The following is an 18146-nucleotide window of genomic DNA, read 5'->3' as shown; positions in this document are numbered from 1 at the left end:
TGGTGAAATGACAACCACAGAGGTTCTACCAAGTAAACAGCTGGTGCAGGGGGAAAAGTGTGTTTAATATTCTCTTTTTCATACCCACTGATAGTTTTCCTCTGAGAAGGCTGACAAGAGCTGAAATTAGAGAAAATTAATAAACCAGGTGATAACTGGCTCTCAGAATTTCAGTCCCAACTCTGTATTATACTCTATTCCTCTCCACCCATATTATACTGTTCAGCTGTGCCTACCAGGTACTATATGGTGTGAATGTTTACAGGACTGGAGGCTTTTGGGCTGTTTAAAAGGCAGAAAAGAAGGTAGTTCTTTGGAGAAAATAAAGCATCAGTTAGACAATAAGCAATTTATAAAAATTCTCCCCAGCTAAGAGGGAACATAAAATAAATACCAGATAAATATATATTTAGCTAAGCAAAACAGTACTTTACATTAGAATGCACAAAATAGATGCTATATTTAATTTATGACTAGTCAAATTGAATTATTTATTGGAACATAATGAATAATATTCACATTTATGGATCTCCCATCTAAAGTAGGAAAAAGGAAGAAAATCCTAAGCATCCTTCTCTGTAACTCACAAAATGAGAGGAAGAAAAATAATACCAGTAAGAAAGATTTGAAAGAAGATATATATATTTTACTATTTCAAGTTAGTTTTATTTGTGGACTGCACTAATTCTGTCATCTAGAAATAAAGTCTGAAGCATTCTTATGGGAACACTAAGGAAATAAATTTGGGTTCTTTAGAAAAGAAAATTTTTTTATGGCCTAACTTGTGGCACATGGAAGTTCTCAGGCCAGGGGTTCAATCAGAGCTGCCACAGCCACGGCAGTACCAGATCCAAGCCACATTTGCGAACAACGCTGCAACTCATGGCAGCACTGGATCCTCAACTGAGGCCAGGCATCGAACCCGCATTCTCACGGAGACAACGTTGGGTCTTTAACCAGCTGAGCCACAACAGAACTCCTAAAAAAGAATTTTTTTTTTTTTTTTACATTGTCAATAGTCTCCAAACATAACCTACCTCAATCTATTAGTTCTCCTGCCATATGTGTGTGTGTATATATATATATATATATATTTTTTTTTTTTTTTGGTGTTTTTGCCTTTTCTAGGGCCGCTTTCATGGCATATGGAGGTTCCCAGACTAGGGGTCTAATCAGAGGCGTAGCCACCGGCCTACGCCAGAGCCACAGCAACGCGGGATCCGAGCCGTGTCTTTGACCTACACCACAGTTCATGGCAACGCCAGATCCTCAACCCACTGAGCAAGGCCAGGGATCGAACCCCCAACGTCATGGTTCCTAGTCGGATTTGTTAACCACTGCGCCACCACGGGAATTCTTCTCCTGCCATATATTTAAGATGATAAGCACAAGTGATTATTATTAAGAAAGTCTTTTCAGCCAAGTTTAATTTTGACACTTTTTGGTAGCTCATTTCCTGCAGTGTTTTTATCCTCTATAGCTCTGGTGACAATAAAGTCTTAACATCACTTAGAAGTAGCATCAACGCATCTTTGGGATTCCAAGAACAACTCAGCAGTCCCCCGAAACTCTGATAACACTTCTCTTTGTGAAGCAGACCACTCCCTAATTTCTTAGCCAGGTGAACTTAAGGATAACATTTCTACTTTTGTGCTTGAAAGAACTGAAGCAACATGTAAGCAAAGCGAGATATAAACCATTCCATCCTAGGGACAAAGTTTCTAGAAAACCGGGATACTTACAGAATCCACGAGGTTGACCACAGACTTTGCAAAGTTGTTCGTATGTGCATGAGAAGAGCGACACTTCTTATACTGGGGGGAAAAGATAGACCAGTCACTGTCAAACCATGATTTTATGGTAATTTCAAAATTCTGTAAAAACATAAATCTCACAGCAATAATAGAAATGGGGCTTAACAGAATTGAGTTGTCATGTTGGATATGGCAGGGTTCTCATTTTATTTCTCTGTTAGGCAAGAAAACCATAACTGTCTAAAATGCCCATGATGTTCTGGGTAATGGAAGGGTCAAGTGAATCTGTATGAGAAACTTTACACCTAAGGAGTAAGTTTTTAATTCAGTCTTTTTGTTTGCTTGCTTTTTTAAGGCCGCACCTGTGGCACATGGAAGTTCCCAGGCTAGGGGTCACTTGAATTCAAGCTCATTCAAAAGCCAAGAAAATTCCTTAGGTGACACTTTAGATTCAGTCCATGACATGGAATGCATCTGTCATATATTTTAATGTATTTTTTCAGAAGATTGCCTCCTTCAAACAAAGGCTTTAGCTTTTGAGGGCTCAAAGTCAGAAGTCCAAACAAAGAGACAAAAAAGTAAAAATAAAATGTGCTGAATAGTGTACATTATTGATAGTTATTCATGATCATTTAGGAAAATAAACTAATAGAATAATTATGTAACTGGAGGGCTACAGTTTTATCCAGGAATATATCACTTATTATGTATTTGAGAGGATTTTTTTTTTTAATGGTCTTTTTAGGGCCACATCTGCAGCATATGGAAGCTTCCAGGCTAGGCTAGGGGTTGAATCAGAGCTGCAGCTGCAGGTCTACACCACAGCTCACGGCAAGCCAGATCCTTAATCCACGAAGCAAGGCCAGGGATCGACCCTGTGTCCGCATGATACTAGTTGGGTTCGTTACTGCTGAGTCCACATCAGGGCTTTTGAAAACTAAAGTTGACTGTTTACCACAGGAAGACCATGTCCTCTGTTGAGGAAAAAGAAAAACATCCTCAAAACTACCAAATCGGATTGACACCATGTCTTTAAAATTTGACTTCAGTTTGCTATTATTAAAATAACGCATCTATTGTAAAGATTTAAAATACTCCTACATTGGAATATCATGCTATTCTTTTTTTTCCTCCTTTGCCCATTTCCACACGATAAATTTATCAGACCCCCTTCATTTCATTCTCTCTTTAACCTTGTTATTATGTTTTTTAAATGAAGCATACGTCTAAGTGCTTACATACATGATATAAATATTTTTATAATACTGAGCATACTGACAACCCATGATAAATGTACCATAAGTTAATGTTGTGTTATTAGTAGCATGTATTAATTTATGAATACTTGTAACATTTGCTATGGTGTGAATGTTGTGTGCTCCCAAAATCCATGCTGAAATCCAAGCCCCAAAATGATGGTATCAGGAGGTGAAACCTTTGGGAGATGCTTAGGTTATGAGGGTGGAGCCCTCATAAATGGGATTAGTGCCTTAAAAAAGAGGCTCCAGAGAGCTCCCTAGTCCCTTCCACCTTGTGAGGACACAGTGAGATGTTTTAACGGGTTTTTTTTTAAACTTAGCATAAAGAAGTTGCTGCAAATAGTCCGATATTTTAAGTTGCCTAGCAAGTTTCCATAAGCTGAAAAATTTCAAACATATCTTTAAAGTACAAGCAAAAGTCTCAATATTAAGTCTCTTTGGGGTGATGAAATGTTTTGAAACCATGTAGAGGTAATGGTCACATCACCTAGCAAAGGTACTAAATGCCACTGAATTGTACACTTTAAAAAAAAGTCCTGGAGTTCCCACTTTGGTTAAGAATCCTCCTGCAGCAGCTGGAGTTGCTGCAGAGGCGCAGGTTCGATCCCTGGTTGGGCACAGTGGGTTAAAGGATATAGCATTGCTGCAGCTAGGTGTAAGTTACAGCTGCAGCTCAGATAAAATCAATCCTTGGCCTGGGAACTTCCATATGCCATGGGTGTGGCCATTAAAAAAAAAAATAAAAGTCCTGACATTAAGAAGCACACATAACAAAAAGAAAGGGAAACTATAAGCTGACGCCTATTCTATTTCTTTCTTTCTTTTTCTTTTTCTTCTTTTTTTTTTTTTTTTTTTTTTTTTGCCCCCCCTGAGGCATATGGAGTTCCAAGGCCAGGGATCAGATCCAAGCCACAGTTGCCACCTATGCCTCAGCTGTATCCTTTATTCTACTGCACAGGGCTGGGGACTGAACCTGCAACCTGGTACAGCAGAGATGCTGCTGATCCCATTGCACCACAGCAGGAACTCCACTGACACCTGTTCTAATGCAGTGGTGTTACATACCTAGTCAAACAAATTTTATTTTGCTTCTGAATATTAATTTATCCTTTGGGGATATGTCTTTTATAGTCTAATGGTCATGGAAAATGTGACATGCAAGTGAGGACTTTGAAAAATGGTGTTTTCCTTTTATTTCATATTTATAAATTCCAAGTCTCTGATTTTCTTTTTAGAAAGAGCACTCTGCCTGCTGTGAGGTGAGTGAATTAAAGAGGGTCAAAAACAGAAGCAGAGAGACCTGTTGGGAAATGACTGGAATAGTCCAGGTTAAAAAAATAATGAAGGCTGGACATCTGTATAGCATGTGGAAGGTAAGGAAAAAAGAATAAAAGATGACTCCTAGGTTTTAAACTTTAGTAGCAGGGGGCAGAGATGGTGGTGCCATTTCAAATAATAAGAAAGACTATGGAAAGAGCAGTTTAGGACTAGGGAACCAAGAGTTCTGATTTAGAAATGTTAAATGTGAGACGCCTGTTCAGTATTGAAGTGCAGATGTCAAGTAGGCAGTTGACTATAGAACTGTGGAACTTGGGAGTTCCTGTCGTGGCTCAGCAGAAACAATTCTACCTAGTATCCATGAGGCCGCAGGTTTGATCCCTGGCCTCGCTCAGTGGGTTAAGGATCTGGCGTTGCCATTAGCTGTGGTGTAGGCCACAGACGTGGCTCAGATCCTGTGTTGCTGTTGCTGTGGCTGTGGCGTAGGCCGGCAGCTATAGCTCTGATTAGACCCCTAGCCTGGGAACCTCCATGTCACGGGTGCGGCCCTATAAAAGACAAAAAAAAAAAACCAAAAAGACAAAAAAAAAAAAAACCAAAAAAAAAAAAAAAAGGAAACTTGTTCAATTAACAAGTCATATAAAATAGCTTATGTATGTTCCTAATAAGTCATGATCATTGATGAGAAGTCATAATTTGTTGGGTACCTATTAAATATAGTGGTTTTTAAACAAGAAAAATGAAATGAAGGAAAATGAAATAAATTGAAAAATATTTGCCTTATCATTACATATTTGCACTTATCCAACCATTATAAAATATAGTGGCTTTTAAATAAGGAAAACCAAATACATTGAAAAATATTTTTTGCATTATCGTTAACATATTTGCACTTACTTATATGTAAGAATATAGCAACAATCTTAAGAAAAACATTTGTTTTTCATGCACTTTATTTCAACTGATTCTCTAATAGAACAAGGTTTTTAATATTTATATTTAGCTTAAGAGCCTCGATGAAATGTTTGCAGACCCTATCAAGGCAATAATTGGCTCACAAATTAGGTTCCATGAGCCAGCTACTAAAATGCTTTATAAAAAATTGAGGGATTTTTCTTTTCTAATTGAAAGCCACTGATATGATGCTTGTTCCAAAAAGGTATCTGCATTTTTTTTCAGGAAGCCAATACGAGGTTACTTTGAATTAAAGAGGTAAACTCGAATGCAAAGATTGGCAAAATGTTTCTATTTCCCGCAAGAATGAGAACTAATTTTACATACAAAGAGAAACGAACAATCCCCATTTATGATAAAACATGCTTTCACATATTCCGACCCGCTGGAAATAATTTACATTTAAAGTGCCAAATTTGCTTTTCCTTCCTGAACAAACACAACCCTTAGGATATTTGCTTTTTGAAAAAAATTAAAATTAGAGCTTGATTTCCTTTCTTTTCTTTTCTTTTCTTTTGTGTGTGTGTGTGTGTGTGTGTGCGTGTGTGTGTGTGTGTGTGTGTGTTTAGGGCTGCACCATAATAGTTGGGGACTATTATGGGCTAGATTGTAACCTGGTCTTAAAGGAAATGGGATATATTTAGTTCCATTGCCCCCATGTTATGGTTTCAAGGATAGAAGTATGCATGCCTAGTTCTCACTCATTATTTTTTCTTTTGTCTGTCTTTTTAGGCCTACACCCACAACATATGGAGGTTCCCAGATTAGAGGTCTAATCGGAGCTGTAGCTGCTGGCCTACACCACAGCCACAGCAATGCCAGATCCGAGCCACATTTGCAACCTACACCACAGCTCATGGCAACACCAGATCCTTAACCCACTGAGCAAGGCCAGGGATCGAACCCACAACCTCATGGTTCCTAGTCAGATTCATTTCTGCTGCGCCATGATGGGAACTCCTCTCACTCATTTTAATAAAAATAACAAAACACATTACCAAGATTTGCCACTAAAAGACCTGGTAGCCTAAGTTAGGTAACTTTATCACAGAATATATGGTATGATGAGTAGAAATTTTCTTTTATGAAAACAATATCTTATTATTCATAAGATAAAAACAAGGTGATTTAAATGCTTTCCATTTAAAAAGATTAAAAAGTAAATTTAGGGAGTTCCATTGTGGCTCAGCAGTAACAAACCCAACTACATGAGGATGTAGGTTCAATCCCTGGCCTTGCTCAGTGGGTTAAGAATCCCACATTGCTCTGGACTGTGGTTTAGGTAGCAGGTGCAGCTTGGATTCTATGCTGCTGTGGCTGTGGTAGATGCTGGCAGCTGTAGCTCCGATTTGACCCCTAGCTTGGGAACTTCCATATGCTGCATGTGTGGCCCTAAAAAGCAAAAATAAATAAATAAATAAATTCAAGACATGTAATGTTTAAAAAATTAACAATTTTCCCGTCTGTACAATTCCTTAAATCTGTCTCTGATTGATGGCTTCAGGTATCTTCCTGATAGAGATTTGGTGGAACAAGAGTTGGCATTACAAGTCACAGGTTGGAATTACCAGCCATAAGTGAAACCACTTTGTGAGTTTAAATGCATCATATACATCTTTATTATTATTATTATTATTATTTTGTCTTTTTAGGGTTGCACCAACGACATATGTGGTTGGTGTCAAATCGGAGCTTGTAGCTGCTGGTCTACACCACAGCCACAGCAACATGGGATCCGAGCCACGTCTACAACCTATACCACAGCTAATGGCAACGCCAGATCCTTAGCCCACTGAGCAAGACTAGGGATTGAACCTGCATCCTCATGGATGCTAGTCAGATTCGTTTCCACTGAGCCACGAGGGGAACTCCTTAATTAATATTTTCACTGATTTAAAAGTATTTGTATATTGGATGCTGGAAAAAGTTTAGGCTCCTAAAGCCATAACTTCACCACGCACCACCGTGTTAAGGATTGAGAGAGAAGTAGTTGGAAAAGAATCTCAATGTCTCAATGCCCCAGTCAACAAAAATAATTCAGATGAAAAAGATGATCTTGGGGTTTCAAGGAATGAATGTCCTTCAGAAACTCCTATTTTAGCCTTCATTATCTAAATGGCTACCCACATATTTGGTTTTCCTTTCTATCAGGGAAGATCTGTCCTAAATTGTATATAATCCTGATAATTCTGCTTCTTAAAAACTTATCTCAAGTAATGGATTTAAAAGCTACTGATACAGAAATAAATCTGCACACCATATTAAGAGGTATGCTATTGAATAACCATATTCAGCATAACTGAGCTGATACTTGGTAATTAATGGAAGAACATCAGTTAAAGCAGACTTACATAAGTTTAAATATAAATTAAATATCACTTTAAAAAATGTATGGTCTCAAAGCCTTTTCTGCTAATTAGAAGTTCACATTATCATTTTTGTATGAAACACAACCTTATCCTAGAGTCTACTAATCTACTTTTGACTTCCTTCAAGAAAAATAAGGACTTAAAGACATTTGCGAAGCAATCCAAACTTTTGTTGCAATCTTTCACAAGTTTTTTGCCTATAGCTGAATTTTAGGTATTTCTTAAGAGTCTCATCTTTATAAAATCTCTCCAGAAATGTAACTTTGTTTATAGAATTTAAAAAATTAAATTCTGTGATTGCAACAGAAGTGACAAATGGCCTATTAAATAATTTGGAAAGTGGGACAGTGGGTGGCTGTAGCCAGCTCCACCAATTCACAAGAGCTAAACGAATGCATCTTTTCCCAGCACCTCATTTAAGGACCTCACTTTGGCATCTTAAAATCAACCACAGTGTGAGTATTTATACCATGGGCATCCGCAAACATTAAAAATCAAGGCTTTTTTTTCGGAGCCAGCTGTTAAACATTTATCAGCACCCCACAACCATTGGGTATATAGTTGTCCCCTGGTATCCAAAAGGGGTTGGTTCCAGGAGCCCCTAAAGATGCCAACATGCACGGATGTTCAAGAGCCTTATATAAAAGGGTGCAGTATATCACAATGGATCCGGGTGGCATCTGGATCTATAGATACAAGGAACCAACTGGAGCCTACTGACCAGGACTTTCCAAATGCCCTAGGCTTCAACCACGATATTTTATAAGGGAAACAGTTAAGCAGAGTATGGTTAAGAAAGTTCCTACTTTAAGAGGGCCAATGGAAGACCATATAATGGCTTTCCATGTCTTTTAAGTGTTACTTTAATGATGCAATGAATCATACTTTGACAAAAGTTAACGGGAGAATACGCTTTCTTAAGTAAGCTGTTGGATCTAAATTTCATTGATTCTATATTCTTACCGTTTTGTGATCATTAACAATCATAAGTTCCAAATATTTCATTTCTTCAAACACACCACGAGATGGCTGTGGAAAATAAAAAAAACAGATGGTCAGAATGGTGGTTGATAGAAAATATCACTGATGTTGACTGTTAAGTTGTAGGCTGACCTTGAATTTCAGAAGAACTCTTCGTTGCTCACTTTATGAACACCCTCAAAGAAACTTGGTCAGGGAAAAGAAAAGAAAGAGTGACTATAAAGTGTGGATAGGAGTTGCCATTGAGGCTCAGCGGTTAACGAACCCTACTAGAATGCATGAGGACGCAGGTTCAATCCCTGGCCTCGCTCAGTGGGTTAAGGATCCAGCGTTGCCGTGAGCTGTGGTGTAGGTCACAGACTTAGCTCAGATCCTGCGATGCTGTGGCTGTGGTGTAGGCAAGTGGCTACAGCTCTGATTCGACCCCTAGCCTGCCAACCTCCATATGCCTAGGATGTGGCCCTAAAAAGGACCAAAAAAAAAAAAAAAGTGTGGATACATACACAAGTATTCAGAAAAGAACTGTATTTAATGATCATTAAAGTACTCATCCAATAAACAGCAGCTCACATTTTTTAATACGGTTTTTATAGGTAAAAAAATCCTAGAGAAAAATGTCCGGTATAATTCTATTGAAATAGGTAAATTTCAACTTCTTTGGCGTTGAGATATAAAAAAAAAATTCATTTCTACTCAAAACTTCAAAGGCAAATGGCACAAAACTTTAATAAGATAGTATAGTCCATCTGGGACAGGTACCACTGTATTTACATAGAAACTTTAATTCGCTGGAGTGAAATTCTCATGATAATGCACTAATTCTTAACCACACACAAGGAACAAATATTGGCAGTCACAATATTCCAAATTCTTTCAAATTTTGACTATTCCTGGATAGTTCTTTGAGAGCAAGGACTAAGTGTTTCAGCTGTCATCTGGACTTTTATTTCTTTTTCATAGTTGGAAGAGTACATGGTCATTGATCAGGTTATATTTGATAGAGGTGGGCTGTAAATGGCTTGTATAAAATGAAATGAAATGTCAATGGCTTGTATAAAACATTATTACCAACTGCATCTTCAAGAGGAAGCAAAAAGAGATGTCTAAGTATAAAAAGAATTATAAACATCATCACCATAATACAAAGACAGACACATAAAAGCAAGGATGATTTGACCTATAACTAAGTTTTTGAGGGCTGGTGGTCTAATTTTTTTCACCAAAAATACATTCAGCAAAATATCTAAAATGTGCAATTTTCAGTACAATTACTCATTAAGTTATCTAGTAAATTACCATGTAATCTATATGCTGTGGAATTAATTTTCGGTTACATAGCATTCACCATGTAATTACTAAACAGTCCCCATCATTACAGCTTTCTAATCTATTATGAAATAAACTAGGAATATAATTTCAATTACAAAGCCCCTTATACATTTATCAATTCATGAGCGCTATATGACAGTTTTTGATTATATAATTACGTGATTCTTATTTAGTAGCTGTCATAAGACTAATGGTCAAACTGATTCATTCTGTTCAGAAAAGCACATCCAGCTTCAAAGTTTGGTATTACTGTTTTCAACTTGCAAAGAAAGAAAATAAGCCAACATTTCAAAACCTAACTCTTCCCCTATTTTTTTGTTAGTAGATAGTTTTACATGATGCTAAGTCATATAAAAACAAAACAAAAATCCTGTTGCATTTTCAACAGAAGAAAAAATGTGCTGCAATTTTCATAAGGAAAATGCTTGGAAAACAGCTAAAACAATACAGTCTTTAGATGCACAATCAGTTTATATCACTTATAGGGGAAGCTGAATAAAAAGCAACATGTCCTGGAGTTCCCGTCATAGCTTAGTGGTTAACAAACCCGACTGGTCTCCATGAAGACACAGGTTTGATTTCTGATTTTGCTCAGTGGGCTAAGGATCCGGCATTGCCGTAAACTGCGGTGTAGGTTGCAGATGCGACTTGGATGTTGCCAAGGTTGTGGTGTAGCTCCAGCTCCCATTTGACCCCTAACCTGGGAACCTCCATATTCTATGGGTGCGGCCCTAAAAAGATAAAACAACAACAGCAACAACAAGAAACATGCCCATAAAACTCAAATTAGAGACTAGGTTTTGGTTTTTAGTTTTGTTTGTCGGAGGAAGTGGCCCAAATCTAAACTGCTAGGTTCACTTAACTACTATGTGATGGCAGACACATAATTTAACTGAATGAAATAGCCCTGCCTCGGACACTCACATTCACTGCTCTCTTCCTTCTCCTTCTCAACCACTGTAATTCAGGTAGAATAGGCCAATGGTCACTGCTTTCCATGCCTGTGTAAAAGAAAAAGAATGCCAAAACTTATGTTTGACTGCCTTTCAATGGGAGAATGTTTTTAAGATATTATGTGAAAGAATAACAGCATTGATAGCACCTGTCCTCTCAAAATCAAAATAAATTAAGGTAAAAAAAAGCACACCAGTCATTAAATAGTTTACATTTTCATGGTCACAAATATAATTCAAAGGTCTAATTTTCTTCCAAACCTCATGAAAAACATAACTAGCTTTTCAAGATTTCTTGGAACATGCATGTTTGATCTATCACCATATGACCCTTGATTATTTGAAAATTTAGAATTCTATTATGCTTAATTCATTTTACAATGAAAAATAATGCATGCCATAAGTTTTTGCATAAATTACTAAAGACTTTTGGTCTGAAGATACAGTAGTAACATCATATACCCGAAAAATCCAAAAGAAGGTTTTGCCAAATCAGAATGTTTAAGATGCCTCCGGACTAGAGCATTAGAGAAACACTATGAATTGGTTCAAGATTAGGAAACTTCTAGGAAAATCTAAGGGGATGGCCCTCCCTGTAAATCACTCTGGGAAATATGGCCACACTCTCCAGTCTCTAACACAGCTTCACTTCTGGGCCTCATTCCATCTTTCCATAGAAACAACTCTCCATGCTTCATTACATGAAAGTCACAGGTCCCTCCACAGCCCACCCACCCTGCTCCCAGATGCCAAACCAATTCCACTTCCCAACAAGCCTGCATGTCTACTGAGCTCCACCAAGTCAAGATCCTGGTACATTACATAGAATGGCTACTCCAATTAAAACTTACTGTGATTCTTCATTTGCTTAGAATATTGTCCTGCCAAGGTTTTCTGGATTACATGTGGTCGACCTGTGCTTTTCTGAAACAAAAGCAATTGTAGTCAATTAAAAAGGAAGATTTGATCATGCCTCTACAGAACAGTGTTAGCACTTGCTCTAATAACCTTCCTAAAATGGGAACATTTTTATCCTGATGTTTGGTTTTCAAAAATTAAAAGTATGTGTCTTATTGAAACTGGAGTTTTAAATAAAACAGAGTATCCTCTAATTGCCCCAATTTAGATAAAAGCATAGTTTCATTAGCTACTCTGAAATCTTAGCTTTCTTCAAAGCCATGAAGAGGAAATCCACAAAAAAGATACACAAATGGGCAATGAATATATTTTTAAGATGAATATTTTAATACTCCTTCAAAGTGCAAATAAAAAGATACACCAATTTTTGCCATCAAGTTGGCAAAGGTTTAAAAATTATGATAACCATAGCCAATTATGGTTGCAAGGCAAAAAAACACTCACACCCTGCTGTTAGGAGTAAACTGGTAGCACAGTTCAAAGAGAAATTTAGCAATTCTATCAATAGTCTTGAAAACAGTCATCTTCTTTGCCCTAAATATTACACTTTCAGAAAAATTTTGTTTCCATCACTAATAGCTTCCATTACTAAGTGTAAAACTGTATTATAAGATAATGATCCAATTTATTTTTTAAAAGATGGGAACATGTCATCAAAAAACTGGAAGAATGTACACTGAAAGGTGAAGAGAAGTTATCTCGGGAGGACGGGATGATGGGTAATTACTATTTAGTTAGGTATTTGCTTTTCCAAATTTCCTATACTTCATAATCAGAAAAAAGTTATTTTATTTATTTACTTATTTGTCTTTTTAGGGCCGAACCTGAGGCATATGAAAGTTCCCAGGCTAGGGGTCAAATCGGAGCTGCAGCTGCCAGCCTACACCACAGCCACAACAACACAGGATTACGGCCGCATCTGTGACCTATACCACAGCTCACAGCAAGTCCGGATCCTTAACCCACTGAGCGAGGCCAGGGATCAAACCCGGGTCCTCATGGATACTAGTTGGGTTTGTTAACCACGGAGCCACGATGAGAACTCCAAGAAAAAAAGTTGTTTTAAAAAGTGTTCCTAATAGAATTACATAAAAGACTTACCATAATGAAGAGTTTTTCTATTCATTTATTACTTGAGAAATAACATTAATTCTCACTAGAAATACCCCATCCATATTACTGAACTTATCATAAAGCATACTAAAATGAATAATAATAATAAAAAAAAATCTACCAAATCTAAATTCAAGTACAGTAAACTCTTAATTCTGGTATTAGGTGAAAAGAAAGATCCCTAAAGGGATGAAACTCACAAGTGGATTAGCAACGCAGTTTTAAAAACTGACTAATGTAAAATTTCAAGCACTGTTCCTTTCCCTCTACCCGTGGTAAAGATGAGGATTTATCATTACATGAATGAAAGGCAGGCAGTAAGAAGGAAGGCAAAAAAGAAAACACATTAAGCATGAAACAATCAGCTCCTGAAGAATATGATCATGGGTTTAACAATGCAAAACCAATGCTTTAAACATCATGACAATAACAGTTTATAAATCTCTTCAACAGTTTAACAGACATAGTTAAGTATACTTATTAACTCTTCAAGTGTGCAAAATTGCCCTATTAGGGATGCATTGAAAAATTATCTCATTTTATCTATTTAAAAACTCAAGGCTTAGGGAGTTGTTATTTGGGAGTTTTTGTTTTGTTATACAGTTTTGTTCTGTTTTAGTTTGGTTTAGAATCACAGAGCCATTTATCAATGCCAGAAATCAAAGTCAATTTTTTGCTGGATGAGTCAAATAATTTTGCTGTATACAGGTTTTCTACCTACACCTGGAGTAGGGGAAAAATATTCTACTTAATCAAAATGTCTTTATCTAGGTGGGGCAGTCTTCATTAGCTGGTAATTTTTATAACTACTAGCTGAAAAATAATACTGGTTTATTCAAACATTAACCATTTAAAACTTAATGACTTTTCTGCCTCAAATTTGAAATTACCCTATACTCATATATACATCGCCACATAAAGAAAACACGTTTGTCTGATCAATTGTTATTATAAATCCTGAATGACTATTATTCCTGTCTCAAAATGTATTTTATCTAAATCTGAAATCTCTAAAGATAAAAAAAAATTCTGCTCTCCGTCAAATGATTGCCATATCCTGACTCTATCACTTTCAAAATACTATTTTAAATCCATTAGCAGTTCTTCTCACTGATAGGACCTCCCAACTGGTACCTCTGGGTAGCAACATGACTAGAGTACATGATTTCCTTTCTTCCAGATTTACTGAGGCATCACTGGCATATACAGCAGTGTGTAAGTTTAAAGTCTACAAAGTAATCATTCGACATATCTATGTATTACAACGTGATCACCACTGTAAGTTAACATCCATCACCTCATATAGGAAAAACTTTTTTTCCCTGTGCTGAAAACTTTAGAAATCCCTCTTAGCAGCTTTCAAATATACAATGCTGTGTTGTTAACATGTCAGCACATAACTGTCATCATGTTGTACATTACATGCCCAGAACTTATTTGTCTTATAACTGGAAGTTTGCACCAAATGTAAAAATTTATTCTATTGAAGTATAGGTGATTTGCAACATTGTGTTAGTTTTTGGTGTTCAGCCAAGTGATTCATATATACATGAATATATATATTTTTTCAGATTTTCTTCATTATGGTTTATTACAGGATATTGAATAGAGTTCCCTGTGCGCTACAGTAGGACTTTGTTGTTTATCCACTCCATATATAATAATTTGCATCTGCTAATCCCAAACTCTCAATGACTCCCAACTGGTACCTCTAGGTGCCTTCATCTCCTACCATTCTCCCCTGGGCAAACACAAGTCTGTTCTCTATGTATGTGAGTCTGTTTCTGTTTTGTAAGTAGGTTCACTTTGTGCTATATTTTAGATTCCACATACAAGTGATATCATATGGAATATTCACATCTTTTTTTATCCATTCCTCTGTCAACGGGGAAATTTGTACCTTTTGATCACCTTCACCTATTTCTCCCACAGTTTCTGGTAACCACTAATCTGTTCTGTTTCTGTGAGCTCGGTTTTTTTAGATTCCACGTGTAAGTGAAATCTAAACAGGATTTGTTTTTCTCTGGCTGATTCATTTCACTTAGCCTAATGTCTTCATGATTTCTTATCTAGGTTGCTGACCTATACCTGGTTCTAAACATTCATTTCTTCCCTATCTCAAAAGAAAACTAAATACTGTACAATGTAATCATAGTTCAACACAGAAATTTCCCCACTGAAGATTCTTAGACTCATAAAAGTTAGGCACTTGCTTACAGTCAAGTATCTAAAGGCCATGAGACTAAAAGCTAGATTAAAGGGAAAGAAGCTGGGCAGTACAAAATAAAGCATCTTCTCTGCTTTCTCAGTAGACTGGGAAGAACTGGTCTTAGCTTCAGAAAACCTATGTTTCACCTGAAACTAACACAACATTGTCAATCAGCTATACTCCCATCAAATTAAATTAAATAAAAACAGAAAATCTAGGTTTGATGTCTCTTAACATCCCACTGGTATGCGTGACCTGACAAGCGTAACTAAAGCTGCAAAACTGATGGTATCATTCTAAGTGTGAGATAAGCTGCTATACAGATAAATGCACTTTGAAATCTACATGATTGTCTCTCCTATTGCTCAAAAACAAAGATGCTGGGGAAGAGGTGGGTACATATATACAATGGAATACTACTCAGCCACAAAAAAGGACAAAATAATGCCATTTGTAGCAACATGGATGCAACTAGAGATTCTCATACTAAGTGAAGTAAGTCAGACAGAGAAGGACAAATACCATATGATATCACTTATGTGTGGAATCTAAAATATGGCACAAATGATCCTATCTACAAAACAGAAATAGATCACAGACATGGAGAGTAGACTTGTGGTTGCCATCAGGCTTAGGGGAGGGAGATGGATGGCCTAGGAGTTTGGGGTTGGTAGATGCAAACTATTACATTTAGAATGGATAAGCAATGGGATCCTACTGTACAGCACAAGGAACGATGTTCAGTCTCTTGGGGTAGAACATCATGATAGTATGAGAAAAGGAATATATCTACATATCTATATCTATATCTCTATATCTGTATCTATGGCTATATGACCGAGTCACTTCGCTATAGAGCAGAAATTGACAGAACATTATAAATCAATTGTACTTTAAAAATACAAAGATTCTGGAAAAATAAAACACTATAAGGAAACTGATGTCAGACTCACCTCATCATGAGTCAGCTCCAGTGGTTCTATCATATACACAAAGGTATTATCTTCAAACATACCACTATGACATAAGAAGCCACAGAAGATGAGGGTTAGCAAATACAGTAAACATAGCATGTCTTTAAAAAGAAGTGTATCTGAATAATTACATTTATACTGCCCCAAACTGAATTCACATATCTGAATGGAATCACACTGCAGGCCCAGCACTGCACTAGGCAGAGTATAGACTACAGAAAATGTAAAACATGTACACCAAGAGCATACATATTATACCTGGTATAATTTGTTTTTGAAACTAAATGGACAGATAAGAAAATTAAGCTGGAAAAGGACTATTCATGCTGTGCCAGTATCTCAAGTTCCTACTACAGAACCATGTACAACCAGTACAAATTTGTTATGCAAATCCAATATCATCTGTTAAAAAATAGACAGTTCTTCATATATAAGATAATCTAAAACCATCTGACTCTAAAGAGGCAAACTGAAGTATCTTTATGATTGCAAAGTGTGAATTTCCATTAAGCAGTATGACTCTGTGTTGTAAATCACATTTAATTTTTGAGAGACACAGGAAGTGTGGAGATAAGATTTCCAAGATCGGGGACTTCCCATTGTGGCTCAGTGGTTAAAGAATCCAACTAGGAACCATGACGTTGTGTGTTCGATACCTGGTCTTGCTCCGTGGGTTGAGGATCCAGCATTGCCATGAGCTGTGGTAGAGGTCGGACTTGGCTTGGATCTGGCATTGCTGTGGCTCTGGCATAAGCTGGTGGCTACAGCTCCGATTAGACCCCCTAGCCTGGGAACCTCCATATGCTGCGAGTGCAGCCCCAGAAGAGACAAAAAAAAAAAAAAAAAAAAAAAAAAAGATTTTCAAGATCCTTTTCATCACATGGCCACACCTGGCCCTTTACATGAAGTGCTTTGATTTTCCAGGCTAACCGGAACCTACAGAGGTTTTTTTTAAGAGCCTGCCCAGAAATAGAAGCACGGGCTCCTCTCTGGAACCCCACCCTTGCTTGGTCATCTCCCACATATCCTTAGGTTAACCTGGCTGATAGGTCCTCTGGGATACACCTCTGCAAAGCCTTTCTGGACTAGGTTCGGTCCTTCCCCCTTTACAGTCCCTACTAAAATGGCAATTAAATAGCAATCTGGGAGTTCCTGTCGTGGCACAGTGGTTAACGAATCCGACTAGGAACCATGAGGTTGCGGGTTCGATCCCTGCCCTTGCTCAGTGGGTTAAGGATCTGGCGTTGCCGTGAGCTGTGGTGTAGGTTGCAGACGCGGCTCGGATTCCGAGTTGCTGTGTCTCTGGCATAGGCCAGAGGCTACAACTCTGATTCGACCCCTAGTCTGGGAACCTCCATATGCCGTGGGAGCGGCCCAAGAAATAGCAAAAAAAAAGACACACACACACACACAAAATAAATAAATAAAAAATAAATAAATAGTAATCTGTATAGTCATTCATTTAATCTCTAAATCTCCTGCAAACTCTTAAGTGTTAAGAGGACTTTGCCCTTCTTGTTCATCAGTCTACATCCAGTCTCTAACACAGGCCTGGTACAGAAGAGTCACTAGAATACACTGCTATGAAAGAAAAGTTGGAAAGGGTGAATGGACAAAAGCAAGCTCGTTCGCCCAGTGAGTCAAACATACTGAAGTCCGTTGCAGGTCGACAGAGCCACTCTGGAGTCCTTGACGCCTCTGATGTGTCCATGGTAGTAGCAGTGCTCCCCACCCTGCAACACAGGAGAGGATTTAATTGATAAATCATGCTTTCTCCATCAGAACTCACTCTTCAGGATGCTTCTATAAAGCAAAAAGAAAGGCAGAGATGATCCTAGAAACTCCTCCTGGTTGACAGGAAATCTTAAAGAGCACCAGGCAATTTTCCAACTTTTCTATAAGAAGCATAGTCAATGTATCGGAGGAGAAAAGGAGAACCCGATGCTGCCACTGCAGCAGCCTGGGTTGCTGCTGTGGCGGGGGTTCAGTCCTTGGCCTGGGAATTTCCAGATGCCACAGGTACCCCCCCCCCAATTTTTTTAACGTAATGAAGGA

At 37.6% G+C, this 18146-nt stretch overlaps 1 protein-coding gene across 4 annotated transcripts in view; it reads right to left on the bottom strand.

The window, feature by feature from the left end:
• ADAM23 (ADAM metallopeptidase domain 23) overlaps positions 1–18146 on the bottom strand; it is a 190905-nt gene that overhangs the window by 56959 nt on the left and 115800 nt on the right. For all 4 annotated transcript variants that reach the window (XM_021076147.1, XM_021076146.1, XM_021076148.1 and 1 more), the window contains exons 5-10: positions 17742–17824; positions 16071–16134; positions 11729–11801; positions 10849–10925; positions 8578–8643; positions 1743–1814 (exon numbers count right to left, since the gene is read on the bottom strand). In XM_021076147.1, coding sequence (XP_020931806.1) covers positions 1743–1814; positions 8578–8643; positions 10849–10925; positions 11729–11801; positions 16071–16134; positions 17742–17824 — 435 coding nt within the window. The remainder of the gene's footprint in view (positions 1–1742; positions 1815–8577; positions 8644–10848; positions 10926–11728; positions 11802–16070; positions 16135–17741; positions 17825–18146) is intronic.

The sequence above is a fragment of the Sus scrofa genome, chromosome 15, assembly GCF_000003025.6.
Source record: "Sus scrofa isolate TJ Tabasco breed Duroc chromosome 15, Sscrofa11.1, whole genome shotgun sequence".
In the NCBI taxonomy this organism is placed as follows: Eukaryota; Metazoa; Chordata; class Mammalia; order Artiodactyla; family Suidae; genus Sus; species Sus scrofa.
The sequence above is the reverse complement of the archived record's forward strand: the minus strand, read 5'-3'. Positions and strand labels throughout refer to the sequence as shown.